The sequence below is a fragment of the Plectropomus leopardus genome, chromosome 4, assembly GCF_026936395.1.
Source record: "Plectropomus leopardus strain MGB_pleo_1.0 chromosome 4, ASM2693639v1, whole genome shotgun sequence".
Lineage (NCBI taxonomy): Eukaryota > Metazoa > Chordata > Actinopteri > Perciformes > Serranidae > Plectropomus > Plectropomus leopardus.
The window spans coordinates 19056425-19070834 of NC_142179.1; the positions used below are offsets into that span (position 1 = coordinate 19056425).

Consider the following 14410-nt stretch of genomic DNA (forward strand, 5'->3'; position numbering starts at 1 on the left):
GGAAGACATAGGGATCATGTCTGGCTTGACTCTGGTCTAAAAGTGCAAAGACCAATTGGCTCCCTACATTGACAGTGCACTAACACAGCCTCCATTACTTTGAAACCAGAGTATCACTAACCTCACCACAAATGGGAAACCGTCACATGTTTTAGAGATGTTCATAATGCGTACTCCAGTAAAATCTGTTAGGTTACTGAATGAATTGAAATTGAATGTGGCACAGAACTAAAAGCCACTGACAGTAACAGTGAAATTAGCACACACACAAACTCTACATGCATGTGTTATGAGTATTAGTGCTTTTGTTTTTGTTTTGTTTTGTTTGTTTTTGGCTGAGAGTGACAAAAGTGCTTGTTCCTGCACTGCGTTCCATAGTTAAAAGTTAGTATTTTGTCTTTTTATAAGAAAAAAATCTTCATCTTTTGTGATCTTGTAATTACTATACTACTTCTTGCATTATTTCATTTTGGTTGTCAAGGCCTACACATAGTATTGCAAAGAAGGCACCTGTCTATGGTTCCCAGACCCCCAGTTGCCCCAAAAGCTGAATGTCAGTGGCTTTTTAGTAATTTCATTACAAAAGCAGGTCATGTATTATTATCTTAAGGTTGTGACCCTGTCTTGTGAAAGGGACCTGTGTGATAATGGAAATGTCCGAGAATGTAAGACCTTTATTAATTTCAGTTTAAAGTTTGCCCGGATGGTGCACTTCCTAAACAAAGTTGTGTTTAGTTAGGAGGCTGACTAGCATTCCTCCGTATGATGTAAGTACTGGTTGGTACATCAGCTGTATAATACACAGAGGGTTTCTTATTGGGGGCCGCTAGACAGTATGCCAGCATCGTGGAAGCAAAAGAGGCAATGACAGGCATGACATTTAATATAACACCGTCAGCCTCTAGTGTGACATATAACATTCACATCTAAACAATAACAATGGCATTACGTGGCAATCACAATCATTTACCATCTCTGTTATATTGCGATTGATCTTGTCCTCTGCTCAGAGGGTAAGGAGCTTCTGAATCTAATTGTTTTTCTCAATTTGCGGACATTTGTGGCTGCTGTTCTTCTTCTTTGAGTTAGTTGCTAATTGCTGCTAGCTGCTTTTTAAATCTCCAGCTTGTTGGTTGCACACAGATAGATATTTATAGAGATATTATTAAGAGATATTCATATAATTAACTACTGTTTAATTTTATTCATATATTGTGTAATGTTTATGTTACATGCTTTGTCAAAATGATGCTTTGCAGTAGTCATGCCAATAAAGCAACTTTGAATTGTATTGAAGAGAGAAAGAGAGCCAGAGAGAGAGAGAGTAATATATAAAAAGATAATTCTAGTGGCACCCTGACCTAATGATGAATGCCATGTCCATTTTAAATATTAAAGTTTCAGTGCTGGCTGACTTTCGTGTGTGAGCGAGAGAGAGAGAGTTTATGTCTTGGTGTGTTCTCTGTTTTCTGTGGTTGTTGCTCCCACGGTCACCTCTCAGATTAATTAAAGTGCTTCCTGTCACACTCACAATCCAGAGGGGCATCGCAGTGCATTTTGATTCTGGCAGTGGATTTGATCATATTGCGGCAAAACGGAAAAAAAATGTGTGAAAACTGCGGCATTGGAAACGTTACCAAACATTAACTATGCATTATTTCCCGTTCCTCAGAAGTGTGAAGGTGCTGAAATCACCAGTAAAGCAAGTGGCAATGAAAGGGTGCTGTCCGTGGTGCTGGAGCGCTAGCCTAGTATAGACATCATTCACTACGTTTTGTCATTGGTAGACGCTGAGGCTATGTGCGGTATAGGATAGTTGTGTGTGTGTGTGTGTGTGTGTGTGTGTGTGTGTGTGTGTGTGTGTGTGGGCGCGCGTGCGCGCGCGTGTGCGGGGGACGGTTGGAGGGGCTTCCTACCGCAGGGAGCGCGGTTGAATCACCGAGCGCGCCTCCGTCGGATCTCCTCTTCCTGCCGTCACACCCACTGCTTGGTGTTGTGGGTTCACCCCGTTGAGAAGGGGAGGACCGACGGCACACACAGCAGCAGAGAGTGCTGCAGTGCAAGCGCAGCGGGGGGACTCGGGAGCGGAGAGAAAAACACACACACACACGTACACACGCATCAGCAGCGTTATTGCCGAAACTTGGTCTATGGAGAGAGCTGCAGCGACGCCGTAGCGACGCAGGCCGACATGGAAGAGTATTTGCGGAGGGTCCAGAGCAGACTCGGGGTGAGTTGAGAGCCTTCAGCGTTATAACACCAGGTTGTGGGTGTAATGAATGAGACCATGACGGAAAGGCTGATACTGCTGTGCTACAGGCTGTGTTCCTGTTGCTGAAAAAAAGCGCACGGCAAAAAGCCTTTCACGTCCCTTCGGTCCCACAAGCACCTGTAGATCGACAATATGACAGCACAGTGGAAAGGAAGGCGTGTTTGGCCCCATACAATAAGCTCGTTGTGTTCACAGGAACATCAGTGTGTGAATTTGAATGAGGAGCTGATCTCTGATGAGGGGGAGGCGTGACATCAACAAGTTTAGCCAGAGGCTGTCCTTCCTTGCTATCTGGTTGCTCTGCAGATACTGACTCATGATTTGCATTTGATCCAGGACTGAATATCTGTTCACACATTAAAAAAAGCCTCATGCAAAAACTAAACAACCTAATTTATATAGACTAAATGACTGTGGAGCCTTTGGGGCATACATATTTGCATATTGTTGTAGATAATAGATATGTGGTTCAGTTCTTTTTACATTTCTGGCCTGTGTACATTTAGTCTGTCAGGGGTGGCCTACAACATTTGCGCTGACGTTCACATCAGGGGAGTCTTTCGTGGATGATGCACATGCCTTGAGGCCATGGGCTACAGGGCCATTGAGACTGCTCTTTCTATATGTTTATGTTTAAATGCCATGCCCATATTATCAGTTGCAGTACATGGACATAATGGTCTCTTTCAAAGGTTTTTTTTAGCTGCTTACAGTGTATTCTCAAAGTGTATTTGTGATGACTCAGTGTTTGTTGGCACGTTGGTTGGCATGGCTGCACTTAAGGCATTTATATTTTGGCTGAGTTAGATGCCTTTTCTTTTCATTTAATGAATATAGAACATGTCCGGGCACCTGTCAATGTCAGAAATTGAGCAGCAATAACTCTGTCGGCCTGTGAAGACCACACACACACTATTGTTCAGTGACATATTTCGCTGTTTTTGGTTAGTTTGTCATCTTGATGCAGTTTTGACATGATTTACTTATCTTTTCATACAATTGGATATCAATTTCTTGCAAACTGTCTGTGGGCAAAATTGTTCCTTATTTTAAAGTTAACAGGGAAAATCCCAGCATAAACATAAGCCATAGTTGTCAAAACTATCTCACCTTAAGGGTCCATTCCGTCGGCTGTAGGAGCACCATTGGTGAAACTGGTATATAAAATGTATAACTATGTTGTCATTAGATTATTATTTATAAGAATCATTTTCTTTTTAGTTATCTTAGAAGAGACAAACCAAACACTGGCTCTAGATCAGACCATTTGCATTCTAATGATGGCCGTCGTAGTTCTCCTACATGAGAAGGCACACAGGAGAAATTAGAGTTTTGCAACTTCACCCCTAGATGCCACTAAATCCTACACACTAGACCTTTAAGGCTCAAGCAGATATAGTTCTGGGGCTTTTGATCAGATCACATGATCTTCATGAACATATGCATTTGCCCATTTGTCATGAAATTGTAGATGCTCACATTTCCTTTTTTGAGTACATTAAAGAAACACTTTACCCACAAAATAACCATTTATATATCAGTTGGTCATGCTTTGTTACCTTGAATTTGTGAAGAAAACTTTGTATTTCTCCCACACCTCCAAGGAAAACTGCAAACATATTTGTTTATTGGGGACCGCCTTTAACAACAGCAAAACCATATCAAAACATTTGTTTACAAACTGTCACACAACTCATGCAGTATAATCCAAGTCTCATTTATCCAGTTTCAAAAACACATGCATTTAGAGACCTTTGAAACATAAGTTGACAAAACAATCTCATCTTAAAGTCTATTGAGTAGCTTTTCTTAAAGCTTTTGGTCATATCACATAATCTTCATCAGCAGACAAAAGTACATAATATATTGTTTGAGCATGTTAAAGTCCAAACTGTACACTTCCTGGCCATAGATAATAATATCAGTGATGGTGTTCATTTGTACAAAATCTGATTTAGTGGTAGATAGGGGTGTAATTTGTTTTTCGAATTTTTAAATTACAATACGATATATGAATTCTTTGGACATGTGATCTAAATTTGATTCAAATCAGGGGTCTGTGATCAATATGAGATAATCTCAGCAAATATCCTTATTGTATTGTCTTAGCTGCTTACCATTTTCCACCTTGTGCTGGGCTGCTAGCACTGTTGAACATTTATTAAGGAGGTGTGGTTGAATGGAAATGGTGATGCAGAAGTGCAATGGGAATTTCAAAATAAAGGTTTTTTTAGTTTTCTAATGTGATCATATATATCGATGTTTTCAGTTCTAAGATTCTGGATCACTGATCATTGTATAAATCCAAAACAATGTATCATACACCCCTGCTAGTAAATAATGAGAAGTAAAACATGTTTTTGAAGGTGGGTAATCCTAAAATAAAACATAATTAACTTAAACATTATCAAAATATCTTTTAGTTAAAGGGATACTGGAGAAAATGTGTTGATATTTACACCAGTATGCTGTTACTACATTCGTATAAGGTTAAGATTATCCAGGATGCAGGCTTGGATTCGTTTTTGTTTGGGTTTTTTTTTTCTTTCTCCAATTTAATTATATTTTCAACCATGCTGTAGTATTCATAATAATCAAAGTATTCATGTAAACAGGTGTCTGTCCGCACAATACAAACATGCATTTGAACAGCCTGTCTGGAATTAAATTTAAAGAGGATAAGAGCTTTTTATCTGGGATGTACTTCACATAAACATCGGGGAAAGCTGAGGGGAAGAGAAGATCAAAGACGCAAATCCGCAGATCAGAGCACAGCAGGGTAATTGAGTGATAAGGTGGGCAACTGATGAGTGTCATGGAGGTTGCAGATAAAGTGTAACACATGTCATGATTATCAACCATTTCTTTTTCATGCACACATACACAGACACACTTTATCTCTCTGTCCCAGCTCTCCAATATAGTCTTTGATGAGTCGCTATTTTGCTGACCACTCTCTGCCATTCTCCCTTTCTGTCTCTCTCTCTCTCTTTACTCTCTGTATGGCCGTCGTCCAGAACATCCATACCTCTAATTGGCCGGGCTCTTAGTGCTTGCTGAACCTCTCTTTCTTTCTCACTCAGTTTCTCACTCTGTATAGGTCCAAGGCTCTCCCTCCGCCACTCTCCCATCATTTGGCATAGAGCTATGGCAATGTGCTGAGTGGACATCCACCATCTGTCCTTCTCAGTCTGAACACTAATACGCCCACACATATACTATAACACACACTCACATACCTGAAAAGGATTTTTTAGGGCCACATGGATTCTTGCTTTAGGTTTGCGCTTTGTGCCAAAATTTGGTCAACCCAAAGTTTAAAAAAAAGAACAGGTAATTTTCAAACACCATGTGTATTTAGGGTGCTCCAGCATTTGTTACTTTTCATCCCAGTAAATACTTACTACAACAGATAAAGGCTGAGACATAAAACAAATTGTTATGTAAAAGAGGTCCAAGTTGCCTTCACTGTCTTTCAAAGCTCTCCTGCTGTGAAAAAGAAGGTTGGTTACAGAAGTTGCAATATTTTTTAAAGCATTTATTAGCATGAATAAACGTGAAAAAAGTTAGAAAAGAAAACACAGAAAGCTTGGACTGACATGTTCTTCAGAATATTGAATCCATCTTTAATAAGTTACTGAAATTGGGTAACCTAAATTTTCACAGTTTTTTGTCTTTTTTTTTCAAATACAAATATTGTATATATTGTATGAAAGGCATACATTGGATATAATGGCTTTTTTTAAGTGTAAATGTGTGAACGTATATTATGTGGCATGGTGGCTAGTGTTGCATACTAAACTTGTATACAGTTGTTAACTTTTATTAATATAAAGTTATGTAATATTTGCTGAAACTGTCTCTGTATTCTGAAAGAAGTATATGAGACCGATAGTTTGTAAAAAAAAAAAAAAAAAAAAAAGTGATGAGTTGTTTACTCTGTTTCCTTGACTTCAGTCTAATGTGCCTGGTCAGTCTGGCTCCAGAAATGAAAATATTTACAGATTCAGAATACATTCAAAGGTTGAATTTAACTGCCCCACAAATTTTATGCGAGGAGAAATTACAGCAAGCGAGTAAATCTCCTTATCTCAGAGTAATATTTGGCTGAGTATACAAATTGAGGCAGCAGGAGAGGAGAGGAGAGGATGAGAGGAGAGGCTGAATGTGGTGAGAAAGGAAGATGGAGCTCAGAGGGAGAGCACTCAGATTGAAGGATATCAGATGGCCAATGCCTGCTCATACACACACAAACACACACACATACACACACCTGTGTTCTCCGGCTGCAGTAGAACAGACACTGAGTGGCCTTTTCTCCTGCTAATGCATCGCTTCCTTTCTCTGGCTATCTAGTATTGATTTATTCTTCTCTCTCTCCCTCCAATCAAAGTACTGGCTGCAGACCTCCTCCCCCTCTCCAGCTCTCTGTCACACACACCTTCTCCTCTTTCCTCTTCTTCATAGTGTTCTCTCCCTCCCTCTCCACCTCTTTGCCTCGCTCATCTTCACTCCTTCTTATCTAATTTCTTCCTCCTTTTTCTTTCTTCTCCCTATCACATTTTTTCACCTGTCTATCCTTGATTTCTTTTCTGCTCCCCTTTTCCACACCTCCTTTTCATGTCGGACTTATCAATCTGCTGCCCACACTGCCTACGTTTCAGCCCTCTTTTTCATAAGCCTCTTCAAACTCATTTCCCTCCTTCCTCCAATCCCACCGCACTCCTTCCTCTCTCATTCTCAGTCTAATCAACGGCCTCTAACCTCCCTCCTCCCCTCCCTCTCTGTGCTTTGGTCTCTCATTTCTTCTCCACTCATTTAATTTATCCATCTGGCCCTACGAGCAGAAACAAGACACCTACTGCATTTTGTATGCATTATTACCACTACTTTATTCGTCTATTGCCAGCAATAAATGCCTTGAAATGACCAGAGTCCATTATATATTTGACATTATAACAAATGTAAAGCATTTGCATTCAGGGTGACAACTGAGAAAATAGGATTACCCAATTAAATAAAAGTTAATGCAATCTGTGAGGCTCAGAAAACATGCTGAACACCATAAGTTTGTAGATGGATTTTGTACTTTCAAGGCAGCCATTGACTTCCATTAATTGTGTCAATAGTCCATCACAGTTAACATTTAGTCGTCTTTGCTTTTGGAAAGCTTCTTCTCAAACTGACTTGACACTAAAGCACAATGCATCATCATTCGATAATGTCTAGCCTTTTCAATCACAAGTAAACCAACTCTACACGTAGATAGGGAAGTCATAGCAGCTGACTGAACCATTTCTGAATAACTGTGCTGAATAATTTTAAGAGGGTGTATCAAAAGTTGTATAGAGTTGTCAAGATTATACCACTTTGAACAGTTCTGATAAATTTCTTTTGAAGTTATTTTGTCAAGGCCACAAAGCCAATGTATTCTGTGTTAGCTTCGGTTGGAAGATGCTTAACAACAGTGGTTCCCAACCTTTTTCTCTTTTGACCCCTGAAAATAAAGTCGTGTCATGTTGTGACCCTCATCATGTGTTGCAAATTCACTTTGAGGTGGCCTCTTCAACCAAAAGAGTGAGTGGTCTCCTTTTTTTCGTTGATTTAAACTGTTAAAAACACTGAATATATCAGGTTCATGTTACAAATCATGTATTTATGACGCTGTTTGGCTGCTAATTTGTGGTCACCTGAGGTCTCTTCCTTTCCAAAACAAGCAGACCGAGTGATTTAAACAGTTAGAAACACTGAATAAAGCAGTTTCACATTAAAATCAGTGTAACTCCAGCACTGCTCATTGCAGATGGGCTTCTAACTATGGTGGCAAACGTGAAACCACAAAAGAGTCAATGTCTGGCTTGTCCATTCTGGGCTATTGTAGAAACATGGCAGTGCCACATGGTGATCCCAATAAACAAGGACCTTCTCCTCGTGTAGATAAAATTCTAACATAATGAAAACAACAATTTGTGATTATACACAAAAGACAAAAAATATCATTATACCACTGTACCTTATTATACCATATTTAATTTTTGCTAATATAACTCATAAATCCTACACACTGGACAATTAAGAGGATACAGGCCTAAACTTGGGTCTGTAAGGTTGCCAGTTTGGGTGACCGGCAAGAATCTAGCCAGGAAACATACATTTTCAAGACTTCCTCCCACTCTTTGTTTTTGTAAAACTGCTTCTTCCCACTGTTCTATCCTTTCCCATCAGAGCATTCTACAAGCCCATTAAGATGTGCTGCAGATAGACGGGATATTCATTGTATCCACATTTTGCATCTTGATTAATGGTGCAGGCTGCAGGGCAGGCTTGTACTAGTGGTGAGTCAGCTTATCTGTTTTAGATAAAACATTACATATTGACACAGAACACCCAGCGCAAGATGGGGAAGGTTGAACAAGAGTTTGATCCCAATTACCAAAAATGATTGCACTGTTTCCTTTTACTTTTAGTAAGTGTAATGAATGAAGATGCAGGCCATTAAAGAGTCTGTTGACATCTCTTACAATGATTTGATTTCTTAAAAATCTATATTTTTTTCACATTATCATGAAGGCAAATGTTGAATATCCTGACCTTTGGATATTTTTTCCCAGCTCATGCTATGTAAACATCTGTACTTAAAGAGCAGTGCTGCAATTTTAAAATCTAATGTCAAGAGTCCTAGTCAATAAATGAGGGGAGAAGCTTAATTTTATGCCTTTTTTCACCCAGAGATGAATGTTTAATCTCAGTAATGGAGCTGTCATTAATGTCCACTTAACCTAAATGAGGAGTGTTTGTCTGCATTGTTTGGTAAAATTAACAGAGCAAAAGTTTCTCTTGCTAATTTAGACCTTTGCTTCACTGGTATATCGCCTGTAGTGTGGTCTATATTGGATATTATTCTCTTTCAAGCACAAGCTGAACCTTACAGCACCATGATTTCATTATTAATGCATACTGTTGGTTTCAAGATGCTGCAGTCATCTAACACGGTCATGCTGGCTTATAAGGAGTTCATCAGCTATCAAATCAAACAGTGATGTACACTGCTGTCACCTACTTCCTTTGTTGGATGTTGAAAAACAGAGTAATTATGTATCACTGAATGATGTCATATCAAGCATATTTAGGAATGAAGAGGACAACAGTAACCATGTATGTTTGTCTGTGTGTTTTCAGGCAGATTATTCAGACGATCCTGTTCATGCTGTTTTAGGCGGACCAGAGCCAGATGTTGACACTGTGGCCGCAACGCTGTGCATAGCACTGCACTACAGCCAGGTAACATAAATTTTGTCTGTTTGTGTGCATGTGTTTTATACTTAAAATCATGTGAAAACCAAGCTTTTTCTGATGGTCAAAGTGTTTGAATGTTAGAGGATCACATAGGACGAGGTGACAAAGGGTACTAATTTACAGGGTCCAAAGGTGCAGAGGGGCCCACAAAAAATGCCTGTATTAATAATTTTAAAACTATTAACACTTCAAATCATTCAATTTTCATCTGTAGGGTTTGGAGGAAAAAAAACATTTTTATATATTAAAGTCAGTCTTACTTTGTGGGACATTTATGCTTGAAGTTTATCACTAACATGGATGCTTTGCTTTTTGTGTTTTCTTTGTGTCAACATTCAGTGGGCTGTTTCATAAGCTGGAGCTCCACAATATATTTTAACTCTCTCCGGCTGTGAGCATTTCCTCCATTTCCTTTGTGCATAGCGTTGTGGGTGAATAGTGTCCATGGATGGCGCTCTCAGAAACTGAATAGCCTAATTTAATGTGCATTCTGTAGGATTAGAGTATACTTTTATGGCTATAGAGATATAAAATCAATCTATACTTACACAGTCATGTTTTATTTGTGTTAGCGTATTAATGCGTTGTGCAGAAAGTACCAGTCATTGGGAAACCGGGAACATTGTCATGACGTTATCTGGCTTTTTGTCCAGTGAACCACTGTTTTGATGGAAAATCACAAAAAATAAATGCAGCTGGCATTAAGTACAAACTAAAGTGCTGCCTTGGCAAATGTATGCTAAACAGTGGAGTGTAAATTCCTTTGCATCACTTATTTATCACAACATAACATAACAAAATGCTCTAAATAAGTTTCCACTATGAAAATGCCTTTCAGTTAACTGTAAAGATTCATCTGTTCCACTCAAATTCTTCTAAGTTTGATCCACTTCCCCTTTTTTCATTGCATGGTGTTGTGGTAAAACTTTGTTAAAATCTTGATTATAAAACATAACTGTGATCATCATTATATTATTTAATTATTGTGTCAAAAAATCACAGAATTCATCTGGTTTGAGCATTTTGGTGCACATGCATATGCAAAAATCTCATAAAATACTGCATTTATGATAAAAATGCTAAATAATAATTTTAAAAAAACATATTTATTGCTTACTTCGTGGTAAGATCTGATTCCAAGTCTAATTTTTCACTTTCAAGTGGTTCTGGTTTGATTTACTGTGTGTCTGCATGCTCCAGAAGGAAACTTCAGGTGGGGTATGTGTTCCCCTGCTCTGCCGTCGGCGATGTGACGCTGTTTTGCCCGGAGAGACAGTGAGGTATCTGCGGAGGGTGAAAATCTGTGAGAGCTCGCTGCTGTGGAGAGAGGATGTAGACCTCGAGAAGCTGCATCATGCCGGAAAACTCACACTCACACTGCTGAGAGATGGACTGCTAGACAGGTAAACACACTCACATATGCAAATCATGTCAAGGTGCGTACACACACACACACACACACACACACACACAGAGACACACTCACTCTCTCAGCTAATCTTTAACTGCTTTATAGATGAGACACATGGGAAGTAATTAAAATCTTACCTGAAAGACTGTTCGGTGAATTTAGGAAGTTTTATATTTCAATGGACCAACACTGATTGATGTGGGTACAGGAGATTCTGAACTGCACACACACTCATGCAGACCACAAACATATTCGGACCCAGCGGTTTCTGGCTCAGAAGACTCTATTTGTTGATGTAAAAATTACATTGAGAGTATGTTTGGGTGTGAATTTCATCAGTCATGACCCAAAGGGGAGTTGTATTTATGCAAATGCCTCACAATCATCGCTCCTTTCCCTGCGGCCATCCATATCTCCTTCACCCTAGTCTTCTCACTCTCCTAGCTCTGAGTACCACACCTTGGAGTCCAGCATCCTGCGAGTGGTCCATCACGACGGGCAGCGGGACGCGGGGGATGATGGGGCATCGTCCGCGGTGACGACAGTCGCCGGGGAGATTCTTCAAGAGGCAGCAGAGCACATCGGAGCAGCGTTGGGGGAGACTCTCGGAGGTGAGGGAGGCGCAGGCGCCCCCCAGGGGGAGTAATGGGGCGATGAAGGAGGACACACACAAATCCCCTGACATGACTCGCTTAACACCCACCAGGAGAGATGGAGAAAGAGAGAGATGAGGGGTGGTGAGTGTGAGTAAGGAAGAGTGCCGAAAGACACACAGAGTCCTGTAATGTGACACTTTTTTTTATGTAAGTTAGTTTAGTCTGTTAAGTTTTCTGTTTTTATCATGTTGTCATATTTTTTCCTCTTAAGAAAAGTTGCCACAAGAAATGGTGGATCAAAGGCGAGGCAAAAACACAGACAACAGCAGACAGTAAAAAGGGGCAGAGAGTAAAACTGCGTGTCTATCAGACGTATCTGCCTAATTTATTTTATAAGCCGCATACAGCCCAATTTGATGTCAAGTAGGCCAGACCAGTAAAACCATGGCACAATAACCAATAAATAAGCAAATCTCAAGTTTTCTCTTTCTTTCAGTGTAAAAAAGTACATCCTGAAAATGTTCTTCCATTTACAAAACAGATGATGAACAACTTGAGATGTATTAAGAAATTAAGTGCAATTTCAACATTGTGTCTCAGTCTTTCCACATTCAGTAAGTCTACTACTCACATGTACATGTGCATGCATTTCCAGTCCTGTGTAGTAATGCTGCTCTCTCCTCACCAAACTAAAGTTGAAGCAGTTGAGGAAGCAGGTTAAGTTATCTACTGCCTTACAAACCACTTACAAATGTAAAGTGCTGGCAGTGCCTTAGTAATGGGGCTCCACTGATATTGTTTTAAGAAAGAAGTCTGATACAGATCCTTTAGTACTGAAGCTGCTGATTGACAAAGTTTAGCACAATGTTCACATGGATGTTGGGGCCCCCAGTAGCTCATGTGGTAGAGCGTGCGCCCCATGTACAAAGGCTGGGTCCTCACTGCAGCGAGCCAGGTTCGATTCTCAACTGCGGCACTACATGTCATCCCCTTTCTCTTCCCCTTTCACGCTTTAGGTGTCCTATATGATAATAAATGCAAAAGCCAAAAAAGAAGAAAAAAGAAGTTCTTATTGGTGCAAGGTCTGTCTACAGACAGATTTGTGTCAAACATAAATTATTTGTTTGTCATAGTTCCTTAAGTTTTACAGCTAATGCAAAAAAAAGAAAAGGGGTGGCACGGTGGCATTTCCCCTTTATGCTTTCGTTGATAACAATGGATTATGGCATGTAGAAGAACTGAAATGTTGCCATTATCACAATATGAATTTTTCTTATCATATTAAAAATTATATTGGTATTATTGTGAATGATATGATATGGCACACCCCTAATTGGAGGTGACCGCCATGTGAAGCTACCAGTATTGTCATTGGGTGTTTCACCCTTTTATCACAAGACACCCTAGTTGAGGCAGACACAGCCCACGCTGAAAAGTCTTGGTGTGTGTTTCCAGTGACTGCTTCTTTCTGCGGCATTGGCAAGGCCTTTAGTTGACTTCCTGTAGGCCTGTCCGCTTACTCCCACTTCCATCAGGAGCATTGTGGTGGAACTCGAGACAAAGCCAGCCTAATAATGAGTAATATACATTTTACAGGAGATGTTTACTACATTGTAACAATTACAATTACATCAGCTGAACTCTACTTAGGGTGGATTTAAAATACTTTAAAAGGAGTAGAGCATTTATAGTGTGTGTGCGTGCGTGCGTGCGTGTGTTGTTCAGTCAGTTACAGTCTGCCAAAACAGGTACTTAAATTGTCAATGTTAAGCAGCTGTGTAAAGGTTGGGCAGGAGACATGACTGATCTCTGCTCAATAACGCTCTGCTGCTTTACTTCTCTGCTGTCTCTCGCTGTGATTTACAGAAAGACGAACAGAGAATGGTCAGAAAAGTGAGTTAATGTGGATTGAGTAAGAGCGAAAGAGGGGAGTTAAGTCTAGAGAGACAGATAAAAACAGAGGGATGATCAAAGCAGGAGAGTGATGTACTGTGTGTAGCCCAGGTCTCGTATTTCTTTGACAGCTCTTTGGACATTGCATTTTCAGGTCCATTGATTCCTAAAGAGGCCAGTAGCTCCGCTCAATGATCCTCATAAACTCTGTCTGATGAAAAATGTTACCTAGGACCTAGAATTTTTATAGGTCTCTATACTGAACTGGTCATTAGCTATTTATGGTTATTTTAACTTTATTTAACAGAGCGTAAATGTACTAAGTATAGTTGTACTGTAAACTTTATTTTTAAGTTGTGTTGATTGAAATGAGACCAATAAGAAATACTTGAGCCTGAATAGCACAAAATTTTAATGGATTTGACCCAGAAGTAGCTCACATCATACTGTCCCAAATGTTGCTGTTGCCGTATCATTAAATGTGAAACAATTGTGGTACTTCAGTGATGGCACTGTGTACATACAACATAAAGCAGTGTTGTAGTCAAGACCTCCTAAACTGAGACCAAATCAAAACCAGACCAGACACTTCTGATAAAATGTGGCACATGCAAAGCATAGAAAAGTCCATGTTCACTTAAAAAAAACTCGTCATTCACTTCTTTTGCAATATATTCACTCCACATTTGCACCGCAAATTAATGATATCCCTGCAGTTGTGATTTTGACCAGTCTTGAAAAAAATCCTGACTCCTCTTGGACTAAGACTGCGTTTGAGTCTGAGACGAGACATTTATAAAGTGATCTTGAGACCAAGACTGATTTCAAACACTGCAACACTGGTATAAAGTCTAATCTTACCTGAACTGGTTTCATAAAAACAACAAAAAAATTTGTTCACTTGTTTCCCGTGTTCTCTCCTGGTCCGCAATGGCAACTTTG

General features: G+C 39.7%; 1 protein-coding gene across 7 annotated transcripts in view; it reads left to right on the plus strand.

The window, feature by feature from the left end:
- Nucleotides 1–1894: 1894 nt before the first annotated feature.
- Nucleotides 1895–14410, plus strand: part of LOC121943888 (uncharacterized) — a 45325-nt gene continuing 32809 nt past the window's right edge. For 6 of the 7 annotated variants that reach the window (XM_088076704.1, XM_088076709.1, XM_088076710.1 and 3 more), the window contains exons 1-4: nt 1895–2230; nt 9452–9553; nt 10769–10971; nt 11424–11590. In XM_088076704.1, coding sequence (XP_087932830.1) covers nt 2192–2230; nt 9452–9553; nt 10769–10971; nt 11424–11590 — 511 coding nt within the window. In that variant the 5' untranslated portion in view covers nt 1895–2191. The remainder of the gene's footprint in view (nt 2231–9451; nt 9554–10768; nt 10972–11423; nt 11591–14410) is intronic. The other variant, XM_088076707.1, reaches the window with a different exon arrangement.